Source organism: Aristolochia californica, unplaced genomic scaffold (genome assembly GCF_029961685.1).
Source record: "Aristolochia californica isolate CCGP_79_NKW_82.1479 unplaced genomic scaffold, dmAriCali1.0.hap1 SCAF_7, whole genome shotgun sequence".
Taxonomy (NCBI): Eukaryota; Viridiplantae; Streptophyta; class Magnoliopsida; order Piperales; family Aristolochiaceae; genus Aristolochia; species Aristolochia californica.
The window spans coordinates 13,830,132-13,846,835 of record NW_027182268.1 but is presented as its reverse complement, the minus strand read 5'-3'; the positions used below and the strand labels follow the sequence as shown (position 1 = coordinate 13,846,835).

The 16,704-nt window shown below is 33.5% G+C and overlaps 1 protein-coding gene across 1 annotated transcript; it reads right to left on the bottom strand.

Annotated features, from left to right (window-relative positions):
• Positions 1-10,019: 10,019 nt before the first annotated feature.
• Positions 10,020-10,343, bottom strand: LOC137937256 (uncharacterized). The gene has a single exon (XM_068782342.1). The coding sequence runs from the start codon at positions 10,341-10,343 to the stop codon at positions 10,020-10,022; it is 324 nt and encodes a 107-aa protein (XP_068638443.1).
• Between the last annotated feature and the right edge of the window lie 6,361 nt (positions 10,344-16,704).

Below are 16,704 nucleotides of genomic sequence, written 5' to 3'. Positions count from 1 at the left end.
ACATAAAAGTATCGTTATCCAATTTTAGGATATTCCACTAGTTTAACCCTAATAGCTTGGAATTTTGCAAGAAAGAGATTTCGTCCACACATGTTTTAAAAATGGATATGCATGTTTGAAACATGTTAAAGATGCAAATGATATATCGATGGAAAGCTTTTAAAGAGAATAGCAAACGCTCATTAAATTCTCAAGTGAACTTGCGGTGGGATATTTACCCGAGTCAAACATGCCATTATTTTGCCCATTTGCACAAAGCTGACATAATTAATCATAGATGATTGTAATGTGATTTATCATGCATAAGGGGCTATATTTTTTTATGAAATGACTTATGGATTTCAATTCAACACTCAGTTAAAAATCCTCCGCAACCCATTTTTCCCGATGATTGCAAAACCTGAGATATAAAAATGAAAACGTGCACTTACAATCCCTAAAAATTACAAACACTCTTTGGAATTATCTCTGTCGACATATGTGCATTGTGCATTTCTGTTTTAGATGTACGTATTTTTCTTAAATCAAAACTTCAAGTTTTTCGCTCTCCCTTCATCCCGTGAACAAAAAATGGTTAATAGATCACAGCCAAATGCAAATTTCGTAGTTGATGTACGGAAAAAGATTAAAACAATAAAAAAAGTAAATGAAGAAAATTTATTCACACACCACAAATGAACACAAAAGTTTTGTTATCCAAGTTTAGGAAATTCCACTAGTCCAAAACTAATTTCTTGGAATTTTACATGAAGGAGATTTTTTATACACATGTTTTAAAAATGGAAATGCATGCCAGAAACATGTTAAAGATTCAAATGACCTATGGATCCAAAGCTTTTAAAGAGAATAACAAACGCTCATTAAATTCTCAAGTGAACGTGCGGTGGGATATTTGTCGGAGTCAAACAAGCCATTATTTTGCCCATATTCAAAAAGTTGAGCTAACAATCATAGATGATTTTAAAGTGATTTCTCATGCGTAATGGGCTATATTTTTTTGTAAGAAATGACTTATGGATTTGAAGTCAACACTCAGTTAAAAACCGTCCGCCTCCCCGTTTCCCGACGATTGCAAAACCTTAGATATAAAAACGAAAGAGTGCATACGATCCCTAAAACATAGAGATACTCTTTGGAAATATCTCTCTCTACATTTGTGCATTGTGCATTTCCATTTTAGATGTACACTTTTTTCTTAAATCAGAACTTTGAGTTTTCGCTCCCCCCTGTAAACAAAAAAGGCAAAAAAGATCACAACAAAATAAAAATTTTATAGTTGATGTGTGGAAAATATTTAAAATAATAACTAATGTAAATAAAAAATATCTATTCACACACCACAAATGAACACAAAAGTTTTGTTATCCAAGTTTGGCAAATTCCATTAGTCCAACCCTATTATGCTTGGAATTTTACATGAAGGAGATTTTTTCTACACAAGTTTTAAAAATGGATATGCATGCTTGAAACATGTTAAAGATTCAAATGACCTATGGATCCAAAGCTTTTAAAGAGAATAACAAACGCTCATTAAATTCCCAAGTGAACGTGCGGTGGGATATTTACCCGAGTCTAACAAGTCATTATTTTTCCCATTTTCAAAATTTGATCTTACAATCATAGAGCATTGTAAAGAGATTTATCATGTGTAATGAGGTATATTTTTTGTATGAAACGACTTATGGATTGCAATTCAACACTCAGTTCAAAATCCTCTGCCACCAATTTTTCCCGACGATTGCAAAACCTGAGATATAAAAACTAAAAAGAGCTTACAATCCCTAAAAATTATAGACAATCTTTGGAATTATCTCTCCCTACAATTGTGCATTGTGCTTTTCCATTTTAGGTGTACACTTTTTTCTTAAATCAAAACTTTGACTTTTCGCTCTCCCTTCATCCCGAAAACAAACAAGGCAAAAATCTTACAACAAAATGAAAATTTTATAGTTGATGTAAGGAAAAAATTAAAAACAATAACAAATATAAATAAAGAAAATTTAGTCACCCAACACAAATGAACATAAAAGTTTTGTTATCCAATTTTGTGAAATTCCACTAGTTTAACCCTAACAGCTTGGAATTTTGCTAGAAAGAGATTTTATCCACACATGTTATAAAAATGGATATGCTTGTTTGAAGCATGTTAAAGATGTAAATGATCTATGGATGCAAAGATTTTAAAGATAATAACAAATTCTCATTAAATTCTCAAGTGAACTTGCGGTGGGATATTTACCCGAGTCAAACATGCCATTATTTTTCCCATTTGCAAAATGCTGACATAATTAATCATAGGTGATTGTAATGTGATTTATCATGCGTAACGGGCTATATTTTTTGTATGAAATGACTTATGGATTGCAATTCAACACTCAGTTAAAAATCCTCTGCAACCCATTTTTCCCGACGATTGCAAAACTTGAGATATAAAAACGAAAAGGTGCTTACAGTCCCTAAAAATTACAGACACTCTTTGGAATTATCTCTCTCTACATATGTGCATTGTGCATTTCCATTTTAGATGTACACATTTTTCTTAAATCAAAACTTCGAGGCTTTCGCTCTCCCTTCATCCCGTAAACAAAAAAGGCAAATAGATCACAACAAAATAAAAATTTCATAGTTGATGTATGGAAAATGTTTAAAACAATAAAAAAAGTAAATGAATAAAATTTAGTCACACACCACAAATGAACACAAAAGTTTTGTTATCCAACTTTTGGAAATTCCACTTGTCCAAAACAAATATCTTGAAATTTTACATGAAGGAGATTTTTTCTACACATGTTTTAAAAATGGATATGCAAGCCAGAGACATGTTAAAGATTCAAATGACCTATGGATCCAAATCATTTAAAGAGAATAACAAACGCTCATTAAATTCTCAAGTGAACGTGCGGTGGGATATTTGCCCGAGCCAAACAAGCTATTATTTTGCCCATATTCAAAAAGTTGAGCTAACAATCATAGGTGATTGTAAACTGATTTGTCATGCGTAACGGGCTATATTTTGGTAAGAAATGGCTTATGGATTTGAAGTCAACACTCAGTTAAAAATTGCCCGCCTCTCCCGTTTCCCGACCATTGCAAAACCTTAGATATAAAAACGAAAGAGTGCATACGATCCCTGAAACATACATACTCTCTTTGGAAATATCTTTCTCTACATTTGTGCATTGTGCATTTCCATTTTAGATGTACAATTTTTTCTTAAATCAGAACTTTGAGTTTTCGCTCCCCCTTCATCCCGAAAACAAAAAAGGCAAAAAAGATCACAACAAAATAAAAATTTTATAGTTGATGTGTGGAAAATATTTAAACTAATAACTAATATAAATAAAAAATATCTATTCACACACCACAAATGAGCACAAAAGTTTTGTTATCCAAGTTTGGGAAATTCCATTAGTCCAGCCCTATTAAGCTTGGAATTTTACATGAAGGAGATTTTTTCTACACATGTTTTAAAAATGGCTATGCAAGCTCGAAACATGTTAAAGATTCCAATGACCTATGGATCCAAAGCTTTTAAAGAGAATAACAAACGTTCATTAAATTCTCAAGTAAACGTGCCGTGGGATATTTTCCCGAGAGTAACAAGTCATTATTTTGTCCATTTTCAAAAATTCGATCTAACAATCATAGATGATTGTAAAGTGATTTATCATGCGTAACGGGCTATATTTGTATGATATGACTTATGGATTGCAATTCAACACTCAGTTAAAAATCCTCTGCCACCAATTTTTCCCGACGATTGCAAAACCTGAGATATAAAAACTAAAAAGAGCTTACAATCCCTAAAAATTTCAGACACTCTTTGGAATTATCTCTCCCTACAATTGTGCATTGTGCTTTTACATTTTAGATGTACACTTTTTTCTTAAATCAAAACTTTGACTTTTCGCTCTCCCTTCATCCCGAAAACAAACAAAGCAAAAATCTTACAACAAAATGAAAATTTTATAGTTGATGTATGGAAAAAATTTAAAAGAATAACAAATATAAATAAAGAAAATTTATTCACCCAACACAAATGAACACAAAAGTTTTGTTATCCAATTTTGGGTAATTCCACTAGTTTAACCCTAATAGCTTGTAATTTTGCAAGAAAGAGATTTCATCCACACATATTTTAAAGATGGATATGCGTGTTTAAAACATGTTAAAGATGCAAATGAGCTATGGATGCAAAGCTTTTAAATGGAATAACAAACGCTCATTAAATTCTCAAGTGAACTTGCGGTGAGATATTTAACCCAGTCAAACATGCCATTATTTTGCCCATTTGCAAGAAGCTGACATAATTAATCATAGATGATTTTAATGTGATTTATCATTCGTAACAGGCTATATTTTTGTATGAAATGACTTATGGATTGCAATTCAACACTCAGTTAAAAATCCTCCGCGACCCAATTTTCCCCACGATTGCAAAACCTGAGATATAAAAATGAAAAGGCGCTTACAATCCCTAAAAATTACAGACACTCTTTGGAATTATCTCTCTCTACATATGTGCATTGTGCATTTCCGTTTTAGATGTACACATTTTTCTTAAATAAAAACTTCGATTTTTTCGCTCTCCCTTCATCCCGTAAACAAAAAAGGCAAATGCATCACAGAAAAATGAAAATTTCATAGTTGATGAACGAAAAAAGTTTAAAACAATAAAAAAATTAAATGAAGAAAATCTATTCACACACCGCAAATGAACACAATAGTTTTTTTATCCAAGTTTGGAAAATTTCATTAGTCCAAAACTAGTATCTTGGAATTTTACATGAAGGAGATTTTTTCTACACATGTTTTAAAAATGGATATGCATGCCAGAAACATGTTAAAGATTCAAATGACCTATGGATCCAAAGCTTTTAAAGAGAATAACAAACGCTCATTAAATTCTCAAGTGAACGTGCGGTGGGATATTTGCCCGAGTCAAACAAGCCATTATTTTGCCCATATTCAAAAAGTTGAGCTAACAATCATAGATGATTGTACAGTGATTTGTCAAGGATAACGGGCTATATTTTTGTAAGAAAGGCCTTACGGGTTTAAAGTCCACACTCAGTTAAAAATCGCCCGCCTCCTCCGTTTCCCGACTATTGCAAAACCTAGATATAAAAACAAAAGAGTGCATACGATCCCTAAAACATACAGACACTCTTTGGAAATATCTCTCTCTACATTTGTGCATTGTGCATTTCCATTTTAGATGTACACTTTTTTCTAAAATCAGAACTTCGAGCTTTCGCTCCCCCTTCATCCCGTAAACAAAAAAGACAAAAAAGATCACAACAAAATAACAATTTTATAGTTGATGTGTGGAAAATATTTAAAATAATAACTAATGTAATTAAAAAATATCTATTCACACACCACAAATGAACACAAAAGTTTTGTTATCCAAGTTTGGGAAATTCCATTAGTCCATTCCTATTAAGTTTGGAATTTTACATGAAGGAGATTTTTTCTACACATGTTTTAAAAATGGATATGCATGCTTGAAACATGTTAAAGATTCAAATGACCTATGGATCCAAATCTTTTAAAGAGAATAACAAACGCTTATTAAATTCTCAAGTGAACGTGCGGTGGGATATTTACCCGAGTCTAACAAGTCATTATTTTGCCCGTTTTCAAAAATTTGATCCAACAATCATAGATGATTGTAAAGTGATTTATAATGCATAATGGGCTATATTTTTGTATTAAATGACTTATGAATTGCAATTCAACACTCAGTTAAAAATCCTCTGCCACAAATTTTTCCCGACGATTGCAAAACCTGAGATATAAAAATTAAAAAGAGCTTACAATCCCTAAAAATTTTAGACACTCTTTGGAATTATCTCTCCCTACAATTGTGCATTGTGCTTTTACATTTTAGATGTACACTTTTTTCTTAAATCAAAACTTTGACTTTTCGCTCTCCCTTCATCCCGAAAACAAACAAAACAAAAATCTTACAACAAAATGAAAATTTTATAGTTGATGAATGGAAAAAATTTAAAACAATAACAAATATAAATAAAGAAAATTTATTCACCCAAGACAAATGAACACAAAAGTTTTGTTATCCAATTTTGGGTAATTCCACTAGTTTAACCCTAATAGCTTGTAATTTTGCAGGAAAGAGATTTCATCCACACATATTTTAAAAATGCATATGCGTGTTTGAAACATGTTAAAGATGCAAATGAGCTATGGATGCAAAGCTTTTAAATGGAATAACAAACGTTCATTAAATTCTCAAGTGAACTTGCAGTGAGATATTTAACCCAGTCAAACATGCCATTATTTTGCCCGATTGCAAAAAGCTGACATAATTAATCATAGATGATTGTAATGTGATTTATCATGCGTAACGGACTATATTTTTGTATGAAATGACTTATGGATTCCAATTCAACGCTCAGTTAAAAATCCTCCGCAACCCATTTTTCCCGACGATTGCCAAACCTGAGATATAAAAACGAAAAGGTGCTTACAATCCCTAAAAATTATAGGCACTCTTTGAAATTATCTCTCTCTACATATGTGCATTGTGCATTTTCGTTTTAGTTGGACACATTTTTCTTAAATCAAAACTTCGAGTTTTTCGCTCTCCCTTCATCCCGTAAACAAAAAAGGCAAGTAGATCACAGCAAAATGAAAATTTTATAGTTGATGTACGGAAAAAGTTCAAAACAATAAAAAAAGTAAATGAAGAAAATTTATTCACACCACAAATGAACTCAAAATTTTTGTTATCCAAGTTTGGGAAATGCCACTAGTCCAAAACTAATATCTTGGAATTTTACATGAAGGAGATTTTTTCTACACATGTTTTAAAAATGGATATGCATGCCAGAAACATGTTAAAGATTCAAATGACCTATGCTTCCAAAGATTTTAAAGAGAATAACAAACACTCATTAAATTCTCAAGTGAACGTGCAGTGGGATATTTGCCCGAGTCAAACAAGCCCTTATTTTGCCCGTTTTCAAAAAGTGGAGCTAACAATCATAGATGACTGTAAAGTGATTTGTCATGCGTAACGGGCTATATTTTTTAAAGAAATGACTTATGGATTTGAAGTCAACACTCAGTTAAAAATCGCCTGCCTCCCCCGTTTCCCGATGATTGCAAAACCTTAGCTATAACAACGAAAGAGTGCATACGATCCCTAAAACATACAGACACTCTTTGGAAATATCTCTCTCTACATTTGTGCATTGTGCATTTACATTTTAGATGTACACTTTTTTCTTAAATCAGAACTTTGAGTTTTCGCTCCCCCTTAATCTTGTAAACAAAAGAGGCAGAAAAGATCACAACAAAATGAAAATTTTGTAGTAGATGTGTGGAAAATATTTAAAATAATAAGTAATGTAAATAAAAATTATCTATTCACACACCACAAGTAAAAACAAAAGTTTTGTTATCCAAGTTTGGGAAATTCCATTAGTCCAACCCTATTAAGCTTGGAATTTTACATGAAGGATATTTTTTCTACACATGTTTTAAAAATGGATATGCATGCTTGACACATGTTAGAGATTCAAATGACCTATGGACCCAAATCATTTAAAGAGAATAACAAACGCTCATTAAATTATCAAGTGAACGTGTGGTGGGATATTTGCCCGAGTCTAACAAGCCATTATTTTGCCCATTTTCTAAAATTTTATCTAACAATCATAGATGATTGTAAAGTGATTTATCATGAGTAATGGGCTATATTTTTGTATGAAATGACTTATGGATTGCAATTAAACACTCAGTTAAAAATCCTCTGCCACCAATTTTTCCCGACGATTGCAAAACCTGAGATATAAAAACTAAAAAGAGCTTACAATCCCTAAAAATTTCAGACACTCTTTGGAATTATCTCTCCCTACAATTGTGCATTATGCTTTTACATTTAGATGTACACTTTTTTCTTAAATCAAAACTTTGACTTTTCGCTCTCCCTTCATCCCGAAAACAAACAAGGCAAAAAGCTTACAACACAATGAAAATTTTATAGTTGATGTATGGAAAAAATTTAAAACAATAACAAATATAAATAAATAAAATTTATTCGCCCAACACAAGTGAACACAAAAGTTTTGTTATCCAATTTTGGGAAATTCCACTAGTTTAACCCTAATAGCTTGGAATTTTGCAAGAAAGAGATTTCATCCTCACATGTTTTAAAAATGCATATGCATGTTTGAAACATATTAAAGATGCAAATGAGCTATGGATGCAAAGCTTTTAAAGAAAATAACAAACGCTCATTAAATACTCAAGTGAACTTGCGGTGGGATATTTACCCGAGTCAAACATGACATTATTTTACCCATTTGCAAAAAGCTGACATAATTAATCATATATGATTGTAATGTGATTTATCATGCGTAACGGGCTATATTTTTGTATGAAATGACTTATGGATTGCAATTCAACAGGCAGTTAAAAATCCTCAGCAACCCAATTTTCTCGACAATTGCGAAACCTGAGATATAAAAACGAAAAGGCGCTTACAATCCCTAAAAGTTATAGACACTCTTTGGAGTTATCTCTCTCTACATATGTGCATTGTGCATTTCCATTTTAGATGTACACATTTTTCTTAAATCAAAACTTCGAGTTTTTTGCTCTCCCTTCATCCCGTAAACTATAAAGACAAATAGATCATAGTCAAGATGAAAATTTCATAGTTGATGTACGGAAAAAGTTTAAAAAATAAAAAAATTAAATGAAGAAAATTTATTCTCACACCACAAATGAACACAAAAGTTTTGTTATCCAAGTTTGGGAAATTCCACTAGTCCAAAACTAATATCTTGGAATTTTACATGAAGGAAATTTTTTCTACGCATGTTTTAAAAATGGATATGCATTGCAGAAACATGTTAAAGATTCAAATAACCTATGGATCCAAAGCTTTTAAAGTGAATAACAAACGTTCATTAAATTCTCAAGTGAACGTGCGGTGGGATATTTGCCCGAGTCAAACAAGCCATTATTTTGCCCATATTCAAAAAGCTGAGCTAACAATCATAGGTGATAGTAAAGTGATTTTTCATGCGTAACGGGCTATATTTTTGTAAGAAATGACTTATGGATTTGAAGTCAACACTCAGTTAAAAATCGCCCGCCTCCCCCATTTCCCGACGATTGCAAAACCTTAGATATAAAAACGAAAGAGTGCATACGATCCCTAAAACATACAGACACTTTTTGGAAATATCTCTCTCTACATTTGTGCATTGTGCATTTCTATTTCAGAAGTACACTTTTTTCTTAAATCAGAACTTTGAGTTTTCGCTCCCCCTCCATCCCGTAAGCAAAAAAGGCAAAAAAGATCACAACAAAATAAAAATTTGATAGTTGATGTGAGGAAAATATTTAAAATAATAACTAATTTAAATAAAAAATATCTATTCACACACCACAAATTAACACAAAAGTTTTGTTATCCAAGTTTGGGAAATTCCATTAGTCCAACCCTATTAAGCTTGGAATTTTACATGAAGGAGATTTTTTCTACACATGTTTTGAAAATGGACATGCATGCTTGAAACATGTTAAAGATTCAAATGACGTATGGATCCAAAGCTTTTAAAGAGAAAACAAACGCTCATTAAATTCTCAAGTGAACGTTCGGTGGGATATTTGGCCGAGTCAAACAAGCCATTATTTTGCCCATTTTTAAAAATTTGATCTAACAATCATAGATGATTGTAAAGTGATTTATCATGCGTAATGGGCTATATTTGTATGATATGACTTATGGATTGCAATTCAACACTCAGGGGGGGTTAGTGCACATGACTCAGGACATGATATTCAAGCGCATTACGCAGTTCATGTCCTGATGTCGTTAGGGGGCGCCAAAATTCATGTCATGTACATGAATATACATGAACCAAGAGTTCATGTGTAAAGAGTAACGGGCGGAAAGTGCTTTCCGCCCGATTTTGAGAATCATCCACTTGATTCTCTCGCGCGGGCTCTCTCTGGCTCGACCGTCTCTGTTTTTTTTTTTATTTCGATCGTTTCATTCCCGCACACAGCGACTCTCGTTCCCGCAGCCTCTGTCGTCTCCATGAAGCCCGAGCTCTCTGCTCGTTCTCTTGTCTCTGCCGTCTCTCTCCGGTCTCCCTCTCTCTGGTCTCCCTCTCTACTACCTCCGTCTCTCGCTGCGAGCGTCCTTCCGACATCCTTCCCCCTCTCTCACTTGTTCTCCCTCTGAACCTCTCGCTCGTTTCTCCCTCTCTCTTATCCCTCTCGGCCTCCCTCTCTTCTCTCTGTCTCTTCTCCCTATTTTCCCCCTTGCGGCATCTCACTCCCTTCTCCCTCTCGCTCATATCTTTTCCCCCAAAATTCCCTCCGATGTCCTACGATTTCCCCTAATTCAGTTTTGGTTTTCTTCGATTTTGACATTGGGCATCGATTTCTAAATTTCCACTTCGATTCAGCATCGATTTTCCCGGTTCGGCTTTGATTTCAGTCGTCGGCTTTGATTTTCCCCAAATTTCAGAAGGTATGACTAAACCCTAATTTTTTTTTCTGATTAAATGAGTGTTGTATTTGATTTAATTTTAGTTCCAATGTCTAATTTGGGGTTATTTGTGCATAATTGTGGGATTTAGTGTTACAGATTAGGGTCTAAAATTTTTATTAGGGTTAGGGTTTAGTGTTTTTAGGGTTTGGTGTTTTGTATTTAGGGGTTAAGTTTTTAGGGTTAAGGATTTATGGTATTGTTAGGGTTTAGATTCTGGAATTAGGGTTTAGTTTTTTTTTTCAATTTTTTTCAGCTAAGATTTAATGGGTGATAGGGTTTAGGGTTTAGGGTTTGGGGCTTTTAGGGTTGTTAAGATCTAGGGTTTTTTGTTTAACTTCTGGAATTAGGGTTTAGGGTATAGGGTTTAGGAGGTTTTGGAGTTATGGGGTCTAGGGTTAGGCTTTAGGAGGTTTGGGAGGTATGGGGTCTAGGGTTAGGGTTTAGGAGGTTTAGGAGGTTTTGGAGGTATGAGGTTAAGGTTTAGGAGGTTTTGGAGTTGTGGGTCTACGGTTAGGGTTTAGCAGGTTTTGGAGCTATGGGGTCTAGGGTTAGGGTTTAGGAGGTTTTGGAGCTATGGGGTCTAGGGTTAGGGTTTAGGGTCTAGGGTTTTTAAGGTTCTCAATTATGGTTTACGGTGTTTAGTCCAATTCAAACAAGGTTGAGTCGCCTACACGGGCGTCCATTAGCCAACGAAACCCGACCCCCATCACTGACGAGGTATAGTTCGTAGTGACTGTGAAGTCATATGGGGCTCTACTAGGGGTGTTCGGTGAATTTGGACTTGATGTGTGTGTGTGTGTGTTTGCATTGTTTTGCATCTCAAATGGAAATAGTTGATTAGTTTTGGAATGTTTTAGAATGTTGTTTACAAATTTTGAAGTGCTATGGAATGTTTTTGCCATGTGGTGAGGAGATTCGGGTGTTATAAATATCCACCACATGGTATTTTCTTATTTGTGGTTTTTGTTTCGTGACGGGTAATGGTAGTCTGATAAAGTTTTTTCCATGAGGACAATCTCGGATTTAGATTGAAAATGGCTGCAAGAAAACAACCAAGTGGTCGACCATATGACTTTTGGAGCTTTGAAGAAGACAACAAAATGCTCGATCTTTTAGTCGAGCAGGTATATATGGGGAACAAGTTGCCCAATGGTGTTTGGAAGCACGAGGTATATACGGAATGTGTCAGTAAGTTCAATGAAGACGCTGTCAATAAAAAAACTATTGAGCAGCTTAAGAATCGAACAAGATCATGGAAGAAAACATACCAAACGGTAACGAGCTGTCTCAACACTAGTGGGTTCGGTTGGGATGCAACCACACAATGAGTTACTGCATGTCATTCTGTATGGCAAGACTACATTAAGGTCAGTAAATCATGATATATTGTAAAACAGTTTGTATTGTTTCGCATTACTAAGAATGATGTTTTATTCTTGTAGGAGCATAAAGAGGCTGAGAAGTATAGACAACAAGGTTGCCCCCTTTAAGACAAATTGGCTATTGTAGTCGGAAACACAATAGCCGTAGGGAATGGTAGTACAACTCCTATAGATCTATGTGATGAAATTATCCATGATGAGTCGGCTCCTATCCCGATGGATGAGCTCGACAATGTTGACATAGTTATGGGAACTCCACCGCAATTCAATAGTGGAAATGATTCGACAGCAGATCAATCTTGTGGAACTAAAGGGCCATCTTCACGTCGTCGTAGAAAGAGAAGCGAATTGCCCACTGAAGACAATAGACAATTAATTGATGTAGTTGGCAAGATCGCTGATGCTATGAAATGTGTTATGGAGTATAAGGAACGCGATGTCGAAGAACCTTGGGTCAATGCCCTCATGGAAATTCCGGACCTGTCAGAGGCACTGAAGTATGGCGCTCCTGAATGGATAAATACGCCAGGGAAGAGGACCCTGTTTTTAAAAATGACAGTGGCGGAGCGGGTTAAGTGGCTTAATTATTGTGCAAACAAGTAATTGTAATGCGTTTTAAGTACAATATCTTTTTTGAGAAGATTGTTATGTATTAAAGACGATGTTTGAATTATAACGTTGCTAGACTTATCAGTACGGTTAAAGTTTCTATTTTATATGTTTGTTGTCTTAATATATTATGTGGATAATATGGTGGATGAGTATTGATGTGAATATGATTATTGAGTTTGGATGAATAGGTTATGATTAAATATTATCCATTATTTTTGTTTATGACTATTTAGAAGTTTAAATTTGCAGATTCTCATGGATATTATGACAGAAGAAGATATGGATGTAATTATGATTGGATTGGCATGTATGATTGTCGTCATAGTAAAATATTATCTATGCCCTAGTAACAGAGGTGTACCACGTTCTTATGGGATGAATGGTCCGTTGTATTTGTAAAAGGCCTTAGATAAATCTCCTGTTAAATTTTGAAAAGTTTACAAGATGAATCAAACTGTATTTCACAAATTGGCAACAATACTTAATACCAGAGGGTTTTTATCAGCGACAAAGACCATCTCAATGGAAGAACAACTTGCCTATTTCCTCCTAACTGTTGGTCAACAACAAGCCTATAGTGTCACAGTAGAGATGTTTGATAGATCGAATTGGTCCATAAGTAAATATTTCAACAAGGTGTTGGATGCTATCCTCAAATTTCACTCTGATTATATCAAACAGCCTTCAGAACGCACACACTCGAGGATTTTAAACAATTCAATGTTTTATCCATACTTCAAGGTAACATCACTTGCCCTCTATTTAGATTACTATACAAATTTAGTCAATACTAATGGCCCCGCCTATATAATTAGGATTGTATTGGGGCTATTGATGGAACGCATATCAAAGCAAACATCCCGCTTGAAAAACAACCAAGGTTCTGGAACAGAAAGGGTTATCTCTTTCAAAATGTGATGGCATCATGTACATTCGACATGCAATTCACTTATGTACTAGCTGGATGGGAGGGATCAGCAGCTGATTCTCGTGTACTGAAGGACGCATTGACTCGCCGAAATAGACTATTTGTACCTGAAGGTAAATAATATATTTTATGCAGTAATATTTTATCTATTTTATCTTTAATCATTTAATGTAGAAAATATTTGGTATTGTAGGTAAATATTATCTAGTCGATGCTGGTTATGCAAATGTACGAGGATTTTTGGCTCCATATCGAGGAACTCGATATCATTCGCAAGAATTTGGAGATAATATTCCTAAGAATGAAAAAGAATTATTCAATCGAAGACACTCGTCTTTGCGGAATACTATTGAGAGAACTTTTGGTGCTTTAAAAGCTCGATTTCAAATATTGAAAGGTGCTCCTCCATTTTCTTTTAAGGTGCAGACAAAAATTGTCGTTGCTTGTTGCATATTGCACAATTATATACGTACAGAGGATTACAATGATATATTTAATTTGGAAGATGATGATTCGGATGATGAGTTTGGTGGAGGAGGTGATGGGGTTCAATTACGTGCAACGGACGATACAGACATCGATGATAGCGATGGTCTTGTGGAAGAGGATACCCAAGTAACAAGCTTTCGGAGGCAGCGTGCATTAGAATCCACAAGAGCCGCACAATTTCGAGATGACATAGCGACTTGCATGTGGAATGATAACTGATGAGTGTATCTTTGTGTATCTTTTATTGTATTTGAACATGTGTTGTTCTTATGTACTAAACTTGTAATTTGATGATTTTAATGCTAATCATGAACTGCTTATTACAATAAAACTCTATTACATTAGTAATAAAGTGGTATATTTATTTATATATTATATTTATTAAATTTTATTACTATATTAAACTAGATATTTAAGTTTGATAAATAAAATATAATTACAATATGTATTTAATCAATTGATTAATTTTAATTTTTTGGAAATATATTATCAATTAATACTACGCATATTTCGTTTTTAATATAATAATTCTTTATTTACTCATTATATTTATTTTTTATTTATTGTATTATATTAGTGATTTAATAGTGGTAATATTACGTACAAATATATAGTGTATTAAAATTATGATTAAATCAATTTTTCCTCTTAAAACATTCATTTTTAGGCTATATTATAATTAATCATGTGCGTATTTCATTGCTTCACATAATTACTGTATTAATGCACAATAACATATCTAATTCAATTAATAAATATATTAATATATTTTAATTATACATTAAATAAGTTACTCGTGTAGTAATAATGATGGTTTTACCCAATTTGGGGTTCGAGGATTATGTTGTAATTATAAGTGTATTGTACAGGTTTAGGGATTCTCTTATTTTTTATGTCTTTTTAATTAGTGGGCACTATTCACTGGAAATTGTTTTCCTGTACATGAAGGCGTCAACACTAACACAAATTCTTACCTGATCTTCATGTACATGACATGACATGATCTTCATGTTGGACATGACTTGATCTTCAAGAATCCACTTTGGGGCACCAACCCGCCTCAGTTAAAAATCCTCTACCACCAATTTTTCCCGACGATTGCAAAACCTGAGATATAAAAACTAAAAAGAGATTACAATCCCTAAAAATTACAGACACTCTTTGGAATTATCTTTCCCTACAATTGTGCATTGTGCTTTTCCATTTTAGATGTACAATTTTTTCTTAAATCAAAACTTTGACTTTTCGCTCTCCCTTCATCCCGAAAACAAGCAACGCAAAAAGCTTACAAAAAAATTAAAATTTTATAGTTGATGTATGGAAAATATTTAAAACAATAACAAATATAAATAAAGAAAATTTATTCACCCAACACAAATGAACACAAACGTTTTGTTATCCTATTTTGGGAAATTCCACTAGTTTAACCCTAATAGCTTGCAATTTTTCAAGAAAGAGATTTCATCCACACATGTTTTAAAAATGGATAAGCATGTTTGAAACATGTTAAAGATGCAAATGAGCTATGGATGCAAAGTTTTTAAAGAGAATAACAAACACTCATTAAATTCTCAAGTGAACTTGTGGTGGGATATTTACCGGAGTCAAACATGCCATTATTTTGCCCATTTGCAAAAAGCTGACATAATTAATCATAGGTGATTGTAATGTGATTTATCATACGTAACGGGCTATATTTTTCAATGAAATGACTTATGGATTGCAATTCAACAGTCAGTTAAATATCCTCCGCAACCCATTTTTCCCGACGATTGCAAAACCTGAGATATAAAAACGAAAAGGTGCTTACAATCCCTAAAAATTACAGACACTCTTTGGAATTATCTCTCTCTACATATGTGCATTGTGCATTTCCGTTTTAGATGTACACATTTTTCTTAAATCAAATCTTCGAGTTTTTTGCTCTCCCTTCATCCCGTAAACAAAAAAGGCAAATAGATCACAGCAAAATGAAAATTTCATAGTTGATGTACGAAAAAAGTTTAAAACAATAAAAAAAGTAAATGAATAAAATTTATTCACACACCACAAATGAACACAAAAGTTTTGTTATCCAATTTTGGGAAATTCCACTAATCTAAAACTAATATCTTGGAATTTTACATGAAGGAGATTTTTACTACACATGTTTTAAAAATGGATATGCATGCCAGAAACATGTTAAAGATTCAAATGACCTATGGATCCAAAGCTTTTAAAGAGAATAAGAAACGCTCATTAAATTCTCAAGTGAACATGCGGTGGGATATTTGCCCGAGTTAAACAAGCCATTATTTTACCCATATTCAAAAAGTTGAGCTAACAATCATAGGTGATTGTAAAGTGATTTGTCATGCGTAACGGGCTATTTTTTTTATGAAATGACTTATGGATTTGAAGTCAACACTCAGTTAAAAATAGCCCGCATCCCCTGTTTCCCGCCGATTGCAAAACCTTAGATATAAAAACGAAAGAGGGCACACGATCCCTAAAACATACAGACACTCTTTGGAAATATCTCTCTCTACATTTGTGTATTGTGCATTTCCATTTTAGATGTACACTTTTTTCTTAAATCAGAACTTTGAGTTTTCGCTCCCCCTTCATCCCGTAAACAAAAAAGGCAAAAATGATCACAACAAAATAAAAATTTTATAGTTGATGTGTGGAAATTATTTAAAATAATAACTAATGTAAATAAAAAATATCTATTCACACACCACAAATGAACGCAAAAGTTTTGTTATCCAAGT

What these genes read in the sequence shown, in the direction of transcription:
- LOC137937256 (XM_068782342.1), bottom strand. Translation starts at nt 10,343, where the DNA reads ATGAGCGAGAGGGAGAAGGGAGTGAGATGCCGCAAGGGGGAAAATAGG.